General features: G+C 40.8%; 2 protein-coding genes and 1 non-coding gene across 4 annotated transcripts; 1 reads left to right on the top strand and 2 right to left on the bottom strand.

Moving 5' to 3' along the window:
* Positions 1-393: 393 nt before the first annotated feature.
* Positions 394-465, top strand: trnae-cuc (transfer RNA glutamic acid (anticodon CUC)). The gene has a single exon. It is a non-coding gene; the product is annotated as a tRNA-Glu (tRNA).
* A 425-nt stretch (positions 466-890) lies between these two features.
* Positions 891-4,137, bottom strand: gal3st1b (galactose-3-O-sulfotransferase 1b). 2 transcript variants are annotated; one of them, XM_061698876.1, is made up of 3 exons: positions 4,078-4,137; positions 3,512-3,654; positions 891-3,050 (listed from the first exon to the last, which is right to left on the bottom strand). In XM_061698876.1, the coding sequence occupies exons 2-3, from the start codon at positions 3,631-3,633 to the stop codon at positions 1,904-1,906; spliced, it is 1,269 nt and encodes a 422-aa protein (XP_061554860.1). In that variant the 5' UTR covers positions 3,634-3,654; positions 4,078-4,137; the 3' UTR covers positions 891-1,903. The 2 variants fall into 2 exon arrangements, with proteins under 2 accessions (XP_061554860.1, XP_061554858.1); XM_061698874.1 differs by lacking the exon at positions 4,078-4,137 and having other exon boundaries at positions 3,512-3,844.
* A 775-nt stretch (positions 4,138-4,912) lies between these two features.
* On the bottom strand, positions 4,913-14,408 carry prodha (proline dehydrogenase (oxidase) 1a). Its single transcript, XM_061698873.1, has 14 exons — positions 13,859-14,408; positions 12,645-12,853; positions 11,100-11,134; positions 9,968-10,117; positions 9,824-9,888; positions 9,168-9,284; positions 9,014-9,081; positions 8,672-8,753; positions 8,434-8,526; positions 8,198-8,344; positions 7,601-7,776; positions 7,436-7,534; positions 7,271-7,359; positions 4,913-6,458 (listed from the first exon to the last, which is right to left on the bottom strand). The coding sequence occupies exons 1-14, from the start codon at positions 14,192-14,194 to the stop codon at positions 6,268-6,270; spliced, it is 1,857 nt and encodes a 618-aa protein (XP_061554857.1). The 5' UTR covers positions 14,195-14,408; the 3' UTR covers positions 4,913-6,267.
* Between the last annotated feature and the right edge of the window lie 604 nt (positions 14,409-15,012).

The raw sequence follows: 15,012 nt of genomic DNA, 5'->3' as shown, positions 1-15,012 counted from the left end.
TCATCTGACTGACACATCCCACTTTTTCCAGTTAAATGTGTCACCCTTGACTGAAAAGAGGTTAAAAATTATTTTGCCATTTAAATTTGTACAAAAAAAAAAAAAATCCCCTTTCTTTATCATGCTTGCAATCTGCATCAAGTGAGGAACTCGTGGGTTTTGACATCCTTCGAAATCATCATCACAGATCAACATTTAGTCAAGACTATTGAGCACATTACAGGGCACGTTATGGAAATTTTATTTCGGAACGTTTGTGCTTCAAATGTAAGCCTGAGCTGTCCTGAATTGTGATGTAACAGTGGGGCTAATGAAAATAACTATAAAGATAATTCAGTTCAAACTTTTACCTGGTAGATGACCTAATACCAAATCTTGACCATACTTCTTAGGTCCCTGATGGTCTAGTGGTTAGGATTCGGCGCTCTCACCGCCGCGGCCCGGGTTCGATTCCCGGTCAGGGAACAGCACTTTTCTTGCGTTGTTTTTTGTTTTTTTTTTCATTTTATTATTAATTATAATTTAGACGCTCAACTGTATTACACACAAAAGTGTTCATTTAAACATTTTTAATATAAAACAGTAGCCTGAAAGTATAAAAACATAACATTAGTTCATCCATTTTCATAACAGCCACAGGTAATGCTAACAAAGCAGGCTGGAAGTAAAAATGGAAATTAATTAGAATTAACTTTGACTGTATAACTGTGATTTTTTTTTTTCTTCCTGTTGCTGATGGAGAAGGGAAATGGCAGGAATTTAACCCAACCCTCCAGGAAAAAATGTGTATTATGAAAAAAAATAATAATAATAAAAAAAAAAAAAATATATATATATATATATATATATATATATATATATATATATTTTTTTTTTTTTAGTCACTGATGGTGTAGTGGTGCACTCGCCTGACTTTGCTTTTTGCTTCCCACCACAAAAGCCAAAACTTCCTTCACCGAATTCCATCCATTGTCAATGGCCGTCCTCCAAACACTACGGCTGTAATATTCTTTACGGCCACTGAACTGATCTTACCATCTGTGGCGCTGTTTCTCTTTGCTTTTAGTTACAGAAGAAGAATACGTCACTTTCACACGGGAATTCTAAACTATCGCGTCCTTTCGAAACTAACACTTTTCTTACAACGGTAAGCTTGTATTTCGTTTCATTTTACTCAACATGACTGACTATAGTTTTGTATTCTGTATTTGTATCTCAAGGATTCTCAAAAGAAATCATTTTATACTTTATAACACTTGACTTGCAACCACAATTTTAAAGTTGAACTCTAGTTGTTTTAAACTATGGTTTTACCTAACCATGGCTTGACACCATATTTTCAAACCCTCAGTCCAAACACTAACACTAATATGAACATGAACCCTGGCTTGAAACTCAATTTTGAAACCAAACCTTACTTAGAAAAACCTTCCCTGGTGTAAAGTGTTGAGACATGTTATTAATAACACATATGGGACCTGTTTTAAATGATGAACCAAAATCATGTTTCCTTGAAGCAATATTATCTAGTTGTACACTGACGTATGAGTGCCCAAATTCACAGGTTTTTTGAACAATGAGTCGAATTATGAGTCATTATTTTTATTTTTTTTGAGTTACGAGCTTGGTCACTGAACAAATTAAACCTACTCCTTTCCTTGTGGGTGTTTTTGATTTTGTATGTGTGTGTTTGGCTGCTTGTCCCGTTCAGCGAATGGCTGCAAGTCCATCAGTGACTGTAGTTCTCTTTTTTTTTTTACTTAACTCGAGCAGCTGCCTAACTGAAGCTCACTCTTACAGTAAGTCACATTTGGCTTGCAACACAATCCAGAAAAGCGGCGACGCGGTGGCTCATTACTTGAAAAACCCATACGTTGGGGCACTCCAATGTCAAGGTATAATATCAGTAAAGAACATCTTTTAACCACCCCCACAGTCTCGTAAGCCACAGACTGACCCCCAAGTCTGCCAAGTATTGTATCTCTGGCGTGAGCATCTTCTCACACACGGTCCTCAATTCGGGACGTATGTCTTTCCTCAAGTTGTACCCCAGGATGGACTTGCCTCCCAGGGGCTGCCAGGGCAGAAAGCGGCGGTCTCGGATGCGGGGTGCCTCCACCGCCTCTCCGCCTTCCAGGCAAAGCGCTCTCATGTCGGCGTTCCTCTGCCGGAGCTCGGCCACGTCCCGCTTCATCCTCTCCCGCCCGTACACCTCCACCTTGTCCCACAAGGTGGCGTTAAAGTGTCGGTAGAGCCTCCAGTCAGCGCCGTTCCACCCCAGAGCCCGGTCACTGGACTCCGGGTTCATATGGGTGATGGACGAGCTCGCGCGAGCGTTGAGTTTGAAGTACAAAATATCCTCCATGCTCCAGCACAGAGTCTCCTTGAGCAGGATGAGCGACTCGTCAAAATATTCTGCGATGAGCACCAGGTGGAACCTTCGGGACAAACTCCGAATGGTCTCCGTCACGCCGGGATGGTCCGCGTCCAGGTTGTTGTCCGAGCCCAAGTCGAATAAGAGCAAGTTCTTCAGGTAGAAGGCGTTGTAGGCGTGAGCCCTGTAGAAGGTCCGAGGACTCCTGAGGAACTCCTCCAGTTTGTCGTCGCCGCCTATACTCCAGGTGAGCGGCACGGCCCTCCCGTAGTAGTGGAAGGCCGACTCCAGAAGGCGGGCCGGGTGGCACAGGATGGTGACGTAGGCGGCGTCGGGGGGCAGCAGCGCCGCCACCTCCCCGGGGTCGAAGCGCATGTGGTTGCACACCACGTTAAAGCACTCGCCGGGCTGGTAGCTCTTCACCTGCCAGCGGCTGAAGGGCGACGGGTAGAAGAAATCGTTGCGACCGTCGGGGAGGGCGAACTTGAGATTGTGTTTTTCTCCGAAGCGGAAGAGGATGTTGAGGAGCGTGCTGCTGGCTGTTTTGTGCGTCTTCATGAACATAATGTTCCCCGAGGGCGAGCACGTGTCCGTCTGGAGCCTTCGAGAAGGCCAGGGCAGGTTTTTGTTCAGCGGGTTGGCCATGTTTAGAGCACAAGTGTCCTCTTGGGAACCTCTGGAACAAAACCACAAGCCTCATTTACACAGATCCTGCTAAATTGCCGTTTTCGACTCCCGGTAATACCTACGGAAAAAAAACCTAGGTAACGGTATCGCTCTGCACACAACTTCCTGTGAGTCGTTTTTTTTTTTTTTTTATTGCTACAAACTAATCAGTAGCCGCTTTGCTATGATGGATTAGACTAGTATCCAAGACTGCAGACTACACAACTGTTGCTATCCTAATCCAGACCAAGGATTTTACAGTCCAGTGTTATCTTGACTTATGAGTGCCCCAACGGCAAGGATTCAAGGAATTTACTTACATAACTGTCATATTAAGACACATTTTTACACGATATCACACAAAATTAGACACCCAAAGTCACACATGATGAGAAGTTTTTAAAGCATATTTGTATGGTTTTCTATGGGTACACATAAATTATAATGCGACCCCTTTTTTCCCAACATTACCTAATATCCACTTGGGTTGGCAACATCGAGCAATACAGTAGAAACATGATGGTGCTCAATAGAAGGCAAAGGAGGAGGCCTCGCATTACAGCATTGCACTTGTTTCCTGCTGTGCCCAACATTCTTAAATCCAGTAGGAGAACCTGAAAAGACATTTAAAAATCAAAATGGAGACAGGAATATAAGATATAGGGGGCGAAAGTAAGGGGAGCAAAGCCAGGAAGAGATACAAGAATAGATAAAGAGGAATACTGCTTAGCCCAGTGAAACGTAACCCCCATGTTTACACTTTAAACATATTTATAGCTGGCAATGGAAAGAGTCACATTTCACACCAGACAAGAATGACTTTAAATCAGGTTAGAATGTCCAAAATAGGCATCAAAAGTGCAAAAGTTTGTGCATTGGTAAATATTTAGTTAAAACTGGTCTCCATTGCTGATAATACTAGGTAACAATCCTGTCACATTTCATACAAATAATGTCTCGAAAGAAATGTGTATACACAGTATGTCCATTTGAAAAGGGACTAGTATAAGCCAAAGTAACCGTAGACGTGCATTTACCCGAAGATGAGCGTTGACGCGGATCAGGTGGTCGGGAGTGAGAAAGCGCGTCAAAGACTCCTGCATTGTCCCGTCGATGTTCACTGATTGGCTGCCACCACACGCTCCTCCCTCGCATATTGTCTCAATACTTTTGTCAGCGAACTACCTCCGCACACTATCACAAACTACAAGCCACAATATCGGTACTCCACTCGACTATATTGGTTAAATACCTGCTATTCTGTACTATACGATTACACCAGTATTCAACAGTATTCTTGATTGCATTTCACTGTACGATCCGTATACCATACCATACATTATACAGTTAGAATTTACATTAATACAGCTTGACTGTAGTGTACCATACTATACTAATCTAATCCACTTTGCCATAATACACTCGTACAATGCTATACTATACGCTACTGAACTGTCCTTCACTCTGCTGCACTGCACTGTACTGTACCTTGCCATATTAATATACCAGCTATACGCTCATGTGGTATACTGTACTTCTCTGCTAGACTATACCAGTACACTGTACTAGACAGTACTAATACTCTATGATGCTCTCTTCAGATATACGAACATATACCTAACATACAGTAAGTAGTAGTACCTTAAAGAATACTATACTAAAGCAATCCATACTGAATGTAAGCTGTTTTCACTATAACAGTCTATTATTGTAGACTGCGCCATACATTACCATCCTGTAATGTTATAACATAATTATACTAAACTATGCTGTACTGTACAATGCTGCACTATTCAATACTATATTATTCAATGGAAAAAAAACAGAAGCTTAATGTTTCATGTAATGATTCACTGCAGGGGTTCATTTACCATATATATCATTTTTATTATTGTTGTTTTATTCAAAAGAATATTTATTCTACAAGTGTACAAAATTCTGATCCACCGACAATAAAATGATAGAACACACACATACAAAGTTAAAAAAAAAAAAACATATAATGTGCCTTTGTTGCAACACTTAGTTCACATCCTAATACTTTTGATATCGTCCCATTTCTCTTGATTTATTGCAACAAAAGAATAAATAAAACTGCGTTTGACCATTGTCCTTGTGTAGTAATGTGTCTCTTGTTGGCTCTTGTGCTACTGTGATTTTTCTCGTAGTTGTACCTATGCTTCAAGTGAAATGTAACATTTCTTCTACTCTTTGGCACCGTGCAACCAATTATAGACAGAAATAAGACAATTGTTATTGTCGACATACTTATGTGACTATTACTAAAGTACAGTATATGTTTCTCTGCAATTTAAATCCCTTCACTGCACCATAATTACACACCATGTGTCAACATAATACAGTAGATTATTACATGTACGATTCCGTGCGTCAATAATCTTGTGCGTCCAATATTATGACATGTTGGAGTGACAGCTATGCAAGAAAAGTGTCGAACATTTTTAAAAGTACATAAGAAAATAATTTAGCGATGCATTGTACACCCTTAGAAATTGTCACCTCTGACTTGCCAAATAGTGAGCCCACTACGTTAACCATTATGTTAGTCACCCAATGGTAGTTACTGTTTTTCAGATAACTTGGATAAGTTGCCAAGTAGTGAGTCGCCACTTAACTAAATAGAAAACTGCTTATAAATGACCAACAAAGGACATGAGTGCACTTTAAAATATGCCTCCCTTTTGCAACCTAATAATAGCTGAAGTTCAGATGACTAGATTGTAAATAAGTGCTTATATATGACTAACATAGAGGCTTTGTGTTTATAAACGCTGAAGGGGTGAGCGTAGTGGGCTCACATTTTGGCAAGCAGCTGGTGACTGCTTTAATTCTGTAAGTGGAACAGCGGGCTCACCAACCACCCTTACATTATTTACCCAGTGCGACTAAAATCTAAATATAACTAACTCTCTTTTCCACCTTCTTAATGGCTAAAGCTCAAATGAACCACAGGATTAACGAAACAGATACTAAGTTGCCAAATAATGATCCACCATATCTTAATCTGTTGTAGCTCATTCACCACTGCAAAATCGTGGGCTCACTATTTGGCAAGCAGAAAGTGACTCTCACTGTTCTTCTCTTAACAAAATGTTAAACTAAAGAGTGTATAATCAAAAAGGGTGTCCTTGTTGTTAAGCGGTACCCCACCAGCCCAAGATGGGGGTCAATGGCGGCATGCCTGCAGCGCCAGGTGGTCCCGCTACTCAGCAGACGGGCTTGTAGAGGATCTGCCCCCGCAGCAGGCGCCGCTTGAGCTCCTTCCACAGCAAGCTGCGCTCCCGCTGCGAGCCCTTCATGAAGCCGCGGTTCTCCTGAGCGCGGCGGGACAGATACGGGATGACCTCGTCTACAGGGCCGTACGGGACGTATTTGTACACCGGGAAACCCGCTTGACCTGAGGAGAAACGTTTTGGTGAAGTCACTGTCCGTGATCCACGAACCCGTGACCAATCGATGCTATTGGCTGTTAACATATGGATGACGCACTTGCCTGTCACGTCAGTTTGTACTTGATAATACTATAGTTTGTGTCAAATAATTTGACTACTGAATACAAGCGCCAATGTAACATGGTTTCGTGACTGTGCACATGCTAGATGCATGGCATCTCTGCTTTGCTGATTATTCTTTAAAGTGTGCTGTTACAAACCACAGTTAATAAAGAAATCCAAATGGAATACTAGTCTGTGTTCTTCTTAAGTAAACACTGCTTTAAAAGGGTGTTACTACAAATTGCTGTTGTTTTCGTTTTGAATGCCACTCCAAAATCCTGAAAAAAATCCTCTACTATACATAAAACCAATACATAATTACTTGATTGGTTTTAGCACGTTTATAAATTAAAGTACAAGAATTCCAAAGTGGCCGTGCATGGCATCCTATGATTTTTCTGTATGCGACCCTCTGAGAAAAACATTTGGACACGCCTGATATCGAGTAAAATGTAACATGTGCTGCACTTCAAAGAGCATCACTGTAACTGATAACCTCCTGTGCTGTAATTTGTTCCAGAGTTCTCTCCAACAGGTCCCTTTTTAAGGGGTCCACCTCTTGTCTGAAGGTTCAACCACTTCAAAGACCACCGAGGCACTTTGGCTTCGGTGGTCACATAACTGTGTGACGCAAGCCTCCATACGCCTGTTTTTTGTTAGCATCGGAACATTATCAGAGGTGGGGGTGGTGAGAGGGGAGGGGGTTAGCGCCTACCTAGCGGGAAGCTAATCTGGTCACACATGCCGAGCAGCTGTCCAAAGTAAACTTTGTTCTCTGTGGGTGAAAGGCCCATCACGTTCATCCTGAAAAACGAGATATGGCTCGTTACGTAACGCCAGACATGAAGACGCTCCGAGGATTTTTGAGAATAAAACGTACTTCTCCAAGGTGAATTTCACCGTGTCCTCGTTGTGAGTGGCAACCATGATGTTTGACTTGCGACCGTGGTCGATATCCTCCAGCAGGTACTCCAAACATCTGCGACAAAATCACGTGGTAAATAAATGTCGCACAATAGACCTTTGGCTAGAAGCGGCTACTGACTTGTGGTACATCCTATTGGTGGCCTCGTAGTCGGGATTGATTGGGTCCTCGTAGCCGATCTCCTCCGCCCGGGCTCTTTCCTGGTACATGTAGGCCCCGCGGACCAACTTGGCACCGAAGTACCAGCCCTCCCGCCGAGAAAGCTCAACGTCCACCGTCACGTTGTCGTAGGCCTCCTGGAATCGTTTACAGTTTGGAAGCACAGAAAGTAAAGACCTCCTTAACCACCAACCTTTGTATGTCTGTTGACACACCTACATACCTTTCTTTGAACTGTACTACCTTCTTACTTAGCTTGTCTGTTACCCGCCCATCTGTCCATCCTCTTCACTTACCTACCTACCAACCTTTCTTCTGAGCTACTACCTTCTTACCGTGTCTATTACCCAGCCATCTGTTCACTCACCTATCTGCCTACCTACCCACTGGATATACTGACCTACCCATATGTCTGTTTATCATGGTGGCCAAAGAGATTTTTGCACGAGTGTGTTTCAATGGAAACGTAATCAAAGATTTAAAGGATAAACTTCTCAGGCCACTACAGCTGCAAACAACATTTTTGTATCTGTCCAATTGGCTAGCAAGAGAACTGACCCTCAGGTAGCACTGATACGTGTTGAAGATTATCGGCTTCTCTGTGTTGAACTTCCTCTGCATTTCCAGGGTCAGGCGGCTAATCGCCGGCTGGAAGTACGTCTGCTCGGCGTCCACCATGAGCCGCACGCCGTGCTCCATGGCATGCTGGGACGCGGAGGCACACACAAAGAGCATTAAAACGCCGAACTATTTACGACAAGACACTTGGGAAGTTTGAGTTTATTTGTGCTCACGTTGGCCAGGATGTCCACTCTCTGCAGCATTCGCTTCATTTGGCGCTCTTCCTCCGCTGTGAATGTGCTCAGTAGCGGCTCCAGCTGGCCCGTCTATCAGAAAAAAAGATTTATGCTATCAAACATCATATCATCTCTGTAAAAATGTGCCCGTTGTAAGATTATTCTGCCTTGTATGGCATAGTTCACTGTAAAAAGGGGTTTACAGAACATTTCCCCCATGTCTCTATAAACGTACCTCAAGGTTTGGCACCATGAGCAGATTGGAGATTTTGGTTGTGTCATCTATCAAACTGTTCCAGTCCAGCATATCTATAGTTCTGGAAATGCAGGTTAATTTATAACGGAGAACACAGTATGTTCCAGAACCACCAGGTATATAAGTACAAATCTGCACTACAGAGCAACCATACGCAATTTTTTTACATAGAGTTTTACCTCTTTCTCACACTTTAAACACACCCCAAAATACACTTTATAAACCAAAATTAAATCACAATAGCGATGGCATGAACGATGAACAGCAATATAGTGGCGGGACACTAATAGGTTTATATTTAGAATTTCAAGCTACTCTTACCCTGACAGTCCGGTGAACCAGTTCTCAATGTCATCCTTAGCAGCGACACCCAGCCTGGCCAAACTCTCCTACAAATACATATTTTCATGAATTTGAAAAAAGAAAAGTAAAAAAACTCACGCATTATTAGCGTGAATGTCGCCCAGACACGCACCTTGAGTTGTCCCGGCTCCAGTTTTTGCTCCAGAGCGGTCATTTCCGATTTTCCCTGCTGGGCCGCCAGGAACTTAAAGAACTGCTTCCATTTGACCAAGACTTCGGAAAACTGGAGCTGTGTACAGACCCGACATTAGTCACGAAACATTTGGTCACAATTTTGGATTTTAATTAGCATTTAGATCTGAGAAAAAGCAAGCAGCCTGATCTGATTGCTACTTTTGCTACTCTGGCATGTATATCTATTGTCATTATGTATTTAATTTCAATTTTATGTGTATAATATGCCCTTGTTCTTTATTGTTTTGTTGTTGTGGTAGATTGCTTAATACTATACTTCTGGTATGAGCTCTTTCTGCTTCTTGTCATTGCTGTACAACAACAAGGATTATCTTACTTTATATTGTAAGGTGATGATAACGCACCATGTGATGAACTTGAAGTACAATTGTAAAAAAAAAAAAGAGTTGGCACCAACTCTTAACTGTACCGCCGAGAGATAATTACCAGATAAATGGCCAATGATTGATTGCCCCGAATGAGATAAACTATCGTTACCGGATGAGATAGTACCAATGCTACCAACTTGACAACTCGTGAGTCGATTATATAAATACATTTTGGTTAATACGGAGGAGATTGTGTTCAACTCACAAGGAACTGTGGGCGTCCCAGAGCTGTCATCTTGATGGCCGAGAAGCCATCTGCAGAGGCTCCTCCTGAAAGTCAAGTCATATTCAGACTTCTCGTCCATTTATTTCTGGTGACGTTTGCATAGGATGTATGGTTTGTCTTTACCTGAGGCTTTGATGCAGTTGATAAACGTTTCCAGCTGGTTGTCACATTTGACCTCGTCGGCGTAGAAGTACGTGCGAGCGCTAATGACGCCGCCGCGTCGGTCGCTGAACTGCCGATGGGCCTTGTACTTCTTCTCGCGGTGATCGGCGCCTGAAGGCGAAATAGAGACGCCGTTAGCCGTGTGCTATGGTTAAAAAGGCATATTTTGGTAACACGGCCAGGAGTATTCATATGACAGGTGTCAGCTGATTTGTATTTTACATCCAGAAAACTGATGTGAAGGGGCTCTGCCAAATCTCAAGGGAGTTTATGTCATAAAGTAGATAATATAACAAACAAGCACAATTTAAACCAAAAGCTTGAACTGGTTTTACTCTTAGGTATTTCGGGGACCTCTGGTATGCTTTTATCCTGGTGATAATGTACGTACACTCGGAATTCACCCCCAAATGAGTTCCAGTCGAAGTAGGTATCCGGACAGACGGGCGACATTTTAAATTGTGAATAATTGTTGACTTACACAATTGAACGTGGTCTGAGCAAAACGCCAAAGTTTGATGATCATTTCAAGGATTTTCGGAAAGTTAGAAAAACATTCGCCGCCGTCACCAGTTTCTTTGGTCAACAAGAAATTGGGTGGACAAATTGTCAAGGACCCACGCCTGAAATTGAACAGGAAGCAGCCACTAAAGGCAAATTCCAGGACTTTGCCGAACTACTACCAGGGAAGCCCCAATCGGAAGCAATTATACTACACAGATGCGTGACGTAAACTTTTCTTTAGCCTACGCCGTCCAATGTGGACAACGCACGAAGTCGGTGTTAGATCATGTCAAAGATTTGTCATAAAAATAGAGGTGCGAGAGGTTAATGGCTGCTCACAGCTTCAATTGTTATTTTGGTTGCAGCTTGCATTGACCTAAACTGAACATGAGACGTGTCTGCTATTTTGGTAAAGGCATAATATATGTGACTCAAACCTAACAACTTCTCAGAATCGTCCTCTCCAGCCTCAGCTGCAGTTCCAAATATAACCTATCGCGGCAAGATCATATGCGTGCACGTCACCGCATCCCGTGGCCTTAACTCACCGTGACTTAGGTTGCATTCAAAGCCACGCTACACAACTCACCTGGACTTTCTTTCTCGGCTTGAGACACACATGAACTGCAAAAACAAACCAAAAGAAAGACAATTAGCATTAGAAGTAAACAACTATTCTGCAAGTGATAACTGCTAATCTGCATTGTCATTCTGCCTAAGACATATTCACGCATTGCTTTTACTGCGGGTGCTTATGGCAAACTGTGTTTGTGTTTGGGCGACTATTAATCTTATTTCCTCTTTCCTTATATAAGAACCCTTGCGAGTGTCCGACAGGCCAATCAGAAGAAAGGGGTCTGCCTCGACCAGCCAATAGAGGACAAGCTCATGTGAGCAATTGATTTGTGCCGAGCAAACATGTTTGTCCTTATTTCCATAGTGACGCAGGAAGCAAGACATGCAGTGTGTGATAATAAAAAACTGGGCTGAATAAAACGAGAGAAAAAAAGCAATGAAATGAGGGATTTATATTACTTAATAAAGCACAATTATCGACTGATAGAACATTAGCACTTGACAAGTAAATTTAGCTAACCTTAAAAAACAACAAGAACAAAAAACACTAATTTATTAAAACTACTGTATTTATCTCCACCTATAGACTTACCGGTGGGTATTTCTTATTTTAAATTAAACTTATTTATATCCAGTAATAAAATATCTCTTACATGTAAACTATCCGGCAAGAAAATATATCTCAGCAGACAAGCCTTGTTTTAAGGTAGTTATTAATCTTGGCTTGATTTTAGTTTTTGCGGTCTATTGTTTGGACCCATCAGTCACTTCATTAGGTACACCTGCACAATCTAATGAGGTCCAATATAAGAGCGATTTGCCTTTAAAATAATAATAATGTTCGCTGTTACTGTAACAATATGTTTAATTTTGGGTCATTTGCAGTTGTCTTTATAAGTTCAAGTATAAGCAAAATAGTGAGGAGATTGTTAAATGCATACCAAAATAGCAAGAAAATGAAGTATTAATGTCTTTGTAAAGACTTTTTTTTTTAAACGTCGTAATGCCGACACAGTCTGTCAAACCAGCTACGCAGAAGAAGTAATCATTGCCATATAATTCGCCCAGATTTTATTGCAGCCATAAATTGAAATCACTCTGCTGCTGCTGGAAAAAAAAAAGATACAAATTCAGTTAGCCTACTTTAGTTCTCAGTGTACAAGGGTACAAAAGCAATTGTACAAAATGTACAAATGATGAAGTTTGTTATTATGCACTAATACATGACTCACTGCAATAAAAACGATAACTGGATGTCATAAAGTCCATGTTAAATTGATGCAGTATATGCCAATTTATATGTTTATTATTATTACGTACATACTGTATATAAGAGAATTACAGTTTTTTTTTTTTTTTTTACAGTTTTTTACACTTTTATTTGTTTTTAGAGTTTCTTGGTTGTTTGTTTTGAGGAAATAACACCCACTAAGTCACCCGTCCTTCCCTCGTTTCGCTTACCTAACAGCGCAACTTGTGCCCATGTGGGCATGTTAACGGGCACGCTTGGTTTCAACCACCGGCGCGTGACGGGATTTAATGAGAAACATGAGCTCACTCCATCTCCTTCTTCTCGGCCTCCTCTTGCGTAAGGTCCTCCTCCACACTGTAGTCCAGCACGGCGCCCACGCCGAATGCCTGGTTCTTCTGGATCAGAGGTTTGATGGCGTTGTGGTCCTCGCCCGCCACAAACTGCCCGTAGAAGGTCATCTTCATCAGCTTCTCGAACAGCCACTGGCCCAGCACCTTCTTGCTCAGATCCATCAACTACAAATACAATAAAAAAAAAAAATCTAAGTATGTCCCCATTAAAAGTTAGCCACATATTGCGCAACACGGGCACCATGTTATGCATGTTCTTGGCGTAATGTTTGACATCTTCAAAGGAACATTGACTGATCCTTTGAAGAGTAGTAACAGACAGTGACCAAGGAAGCAAAAAAAAAAAAAAAACCAATTTTTTTTTTTTTAAGAAAAAGGTCAAATAAAAGAATACAAAGGAAATTTATATAAATTATTATTATTATGGTTAATATTAAGAATATTATATTTTAAAAAATAATGACTACTACTAATAATATATAAAATCCTTGAAATAATAATTATTTAAATTATTACGATTAAATTGTTACTATTAACAATAGAAAAAAAATGTATCCAAATTGCAATGTATTTTGATTTACTAATAATTTAACTGAATCACAATGTAATAACTGAATACATTTGGAATCTAGCAGTCATTGTTCATAATACTATGCTTTAAATAAATAATTGTATAAAATTAAATTGCATTTATATCATCATCACTACCGGTAATAGTAATTTAAATACATCTGAATCGCCCCAAATTCATTTTCAAATGTATTATTTTTTATTCAATTAAACAACAATGATCATTTAAATGACTCACAATGCAGTGAAATCATTGTTACATTCTTATTAATAACAGTAGCGGTCATTGAAATACGTTTAATTTGATCAAAATTCCGTTTTAATTGCATTATTAATAATACATTTAATATTTTGTATTTGATAACTTTCTTTAGTTTATTTATTTATTTATTTTACTACCACCACTACTACTACTACTACTACTAATAATGGTGAACACATTTTAAAACAATTGCTGCAAATCCACTTATGATCCGGTTTTGATGCAAATTGCAAAAATAAAAAAACAAATTTAAAAAATGATAATAATACTAATATATATATATATATATATTTTTTTAAATCATTCGACATATCCAGCCGCGCACTCAGCTTCCTCACCTCCTTGTTCTTGTCCACCAAGACGTCCACCGTGCACAGCTTGAAGACGAGCAGACTCCTGAGCAGCTCCACGTTGCTCTTGCTCTTGTAGGCTTCTTCCGTGTTGTTGAAGTCCACGCCGATGTCGCCTCGCGCCCCGTCGCGGACGCTCCGGCTCGGGCTGATGAGCTCCACGGGATCAGCCTCCACGCCGGCGCATCCTCCGTCCGCCGTCCGCCGCCGCTTCTCCCGAGTGGCCGCCGCCGTGGACGTGCATCTCGCGGCCGGGAGGCAGCGAAGCTGAGCGGCCTTGTTGGTCCGGATCAGAGCGGAGACGATCTTGTCGGCGCACGACATTGTTTCGCTGTGTGCCAGGAAAATCGCGTTTGCCTCTTTCACTTGGCAAGTTGCGTAATGTTGTTCTTTTCAACATGAGGGGTGGGTCCCCCCTTCTTGTCGACATGTTATGTAATTAAAAAAAAACAAATTTAAGAAAGAAAACTGAATGCTCGCTTTCATTTTGCACGCTAGAGCTATCTGTCACCGAGAAAATCGAACTTCATTCAACACGTTTAGGCTTTGGTGTTGTATGACGTCAGCAAGTAGACTGTAAAGTATACACACAAAAAAAATGATTTTTTTTTTTTTAATAATAATAATCACACCTTTGTAATTACAAATAAATGCATGTGTTCCAGTCGTCCAGTGTAAAGCTGCACACAAGGAGAGATTACCTAAAATGAATAAAAACATGTTTTAACTTTATTAAACATGTCACAGAAGAAATCACACCTCCTTTGTACATTCAGATAAATAGCTAATTGAATAAAATTAATGAAAATAGATAGATAGATAGATAGATAGATAGATAGATAGATAGTCATTTTATCATCAGAAATTGTTACGGCAGTGCAGGGTAAATAGTCAAATTCAAAGGTGTTATTTCCAGCTATGTTGATACAAAGCTAATAAAAGAGGAAAAGTACTTTGTGGGCATAGAAGTATTTTTTTGGTTTGTTTCGTTGCAGCAAGTTAACAAATCAGGTATTGTGTATTTTATTTCATTCATTCATTCATTCATTTTCAAGAAATACTACTCTCTTCCGAAGATGGCAGCACATCCATCTGACGGGGATAAAAATCGCAGAAGAAGAACGTCCCTTTCTTTCTGGCTG

Source organism: Phycodurus eques, chromosome 15, assembly GCF_024500275.1.
Source record: "Phycodurus eques isolate BA_2022a chromosome 15, UOR_Pequ_1.1, whole genome shotgun sequence".
NCBI classification, from domain to species: Eukaryota; Metazoa; Chordata; class Actinopteri; order Syngnathiformes; family Syngnathidae; genus Phycodurus; species Phycodurus eques.
The sequence above is the reverse complement of the archived record's forward strand: the minus strand, read 5'-3'. Positions and strand labels throughout refer to the sequence as shown.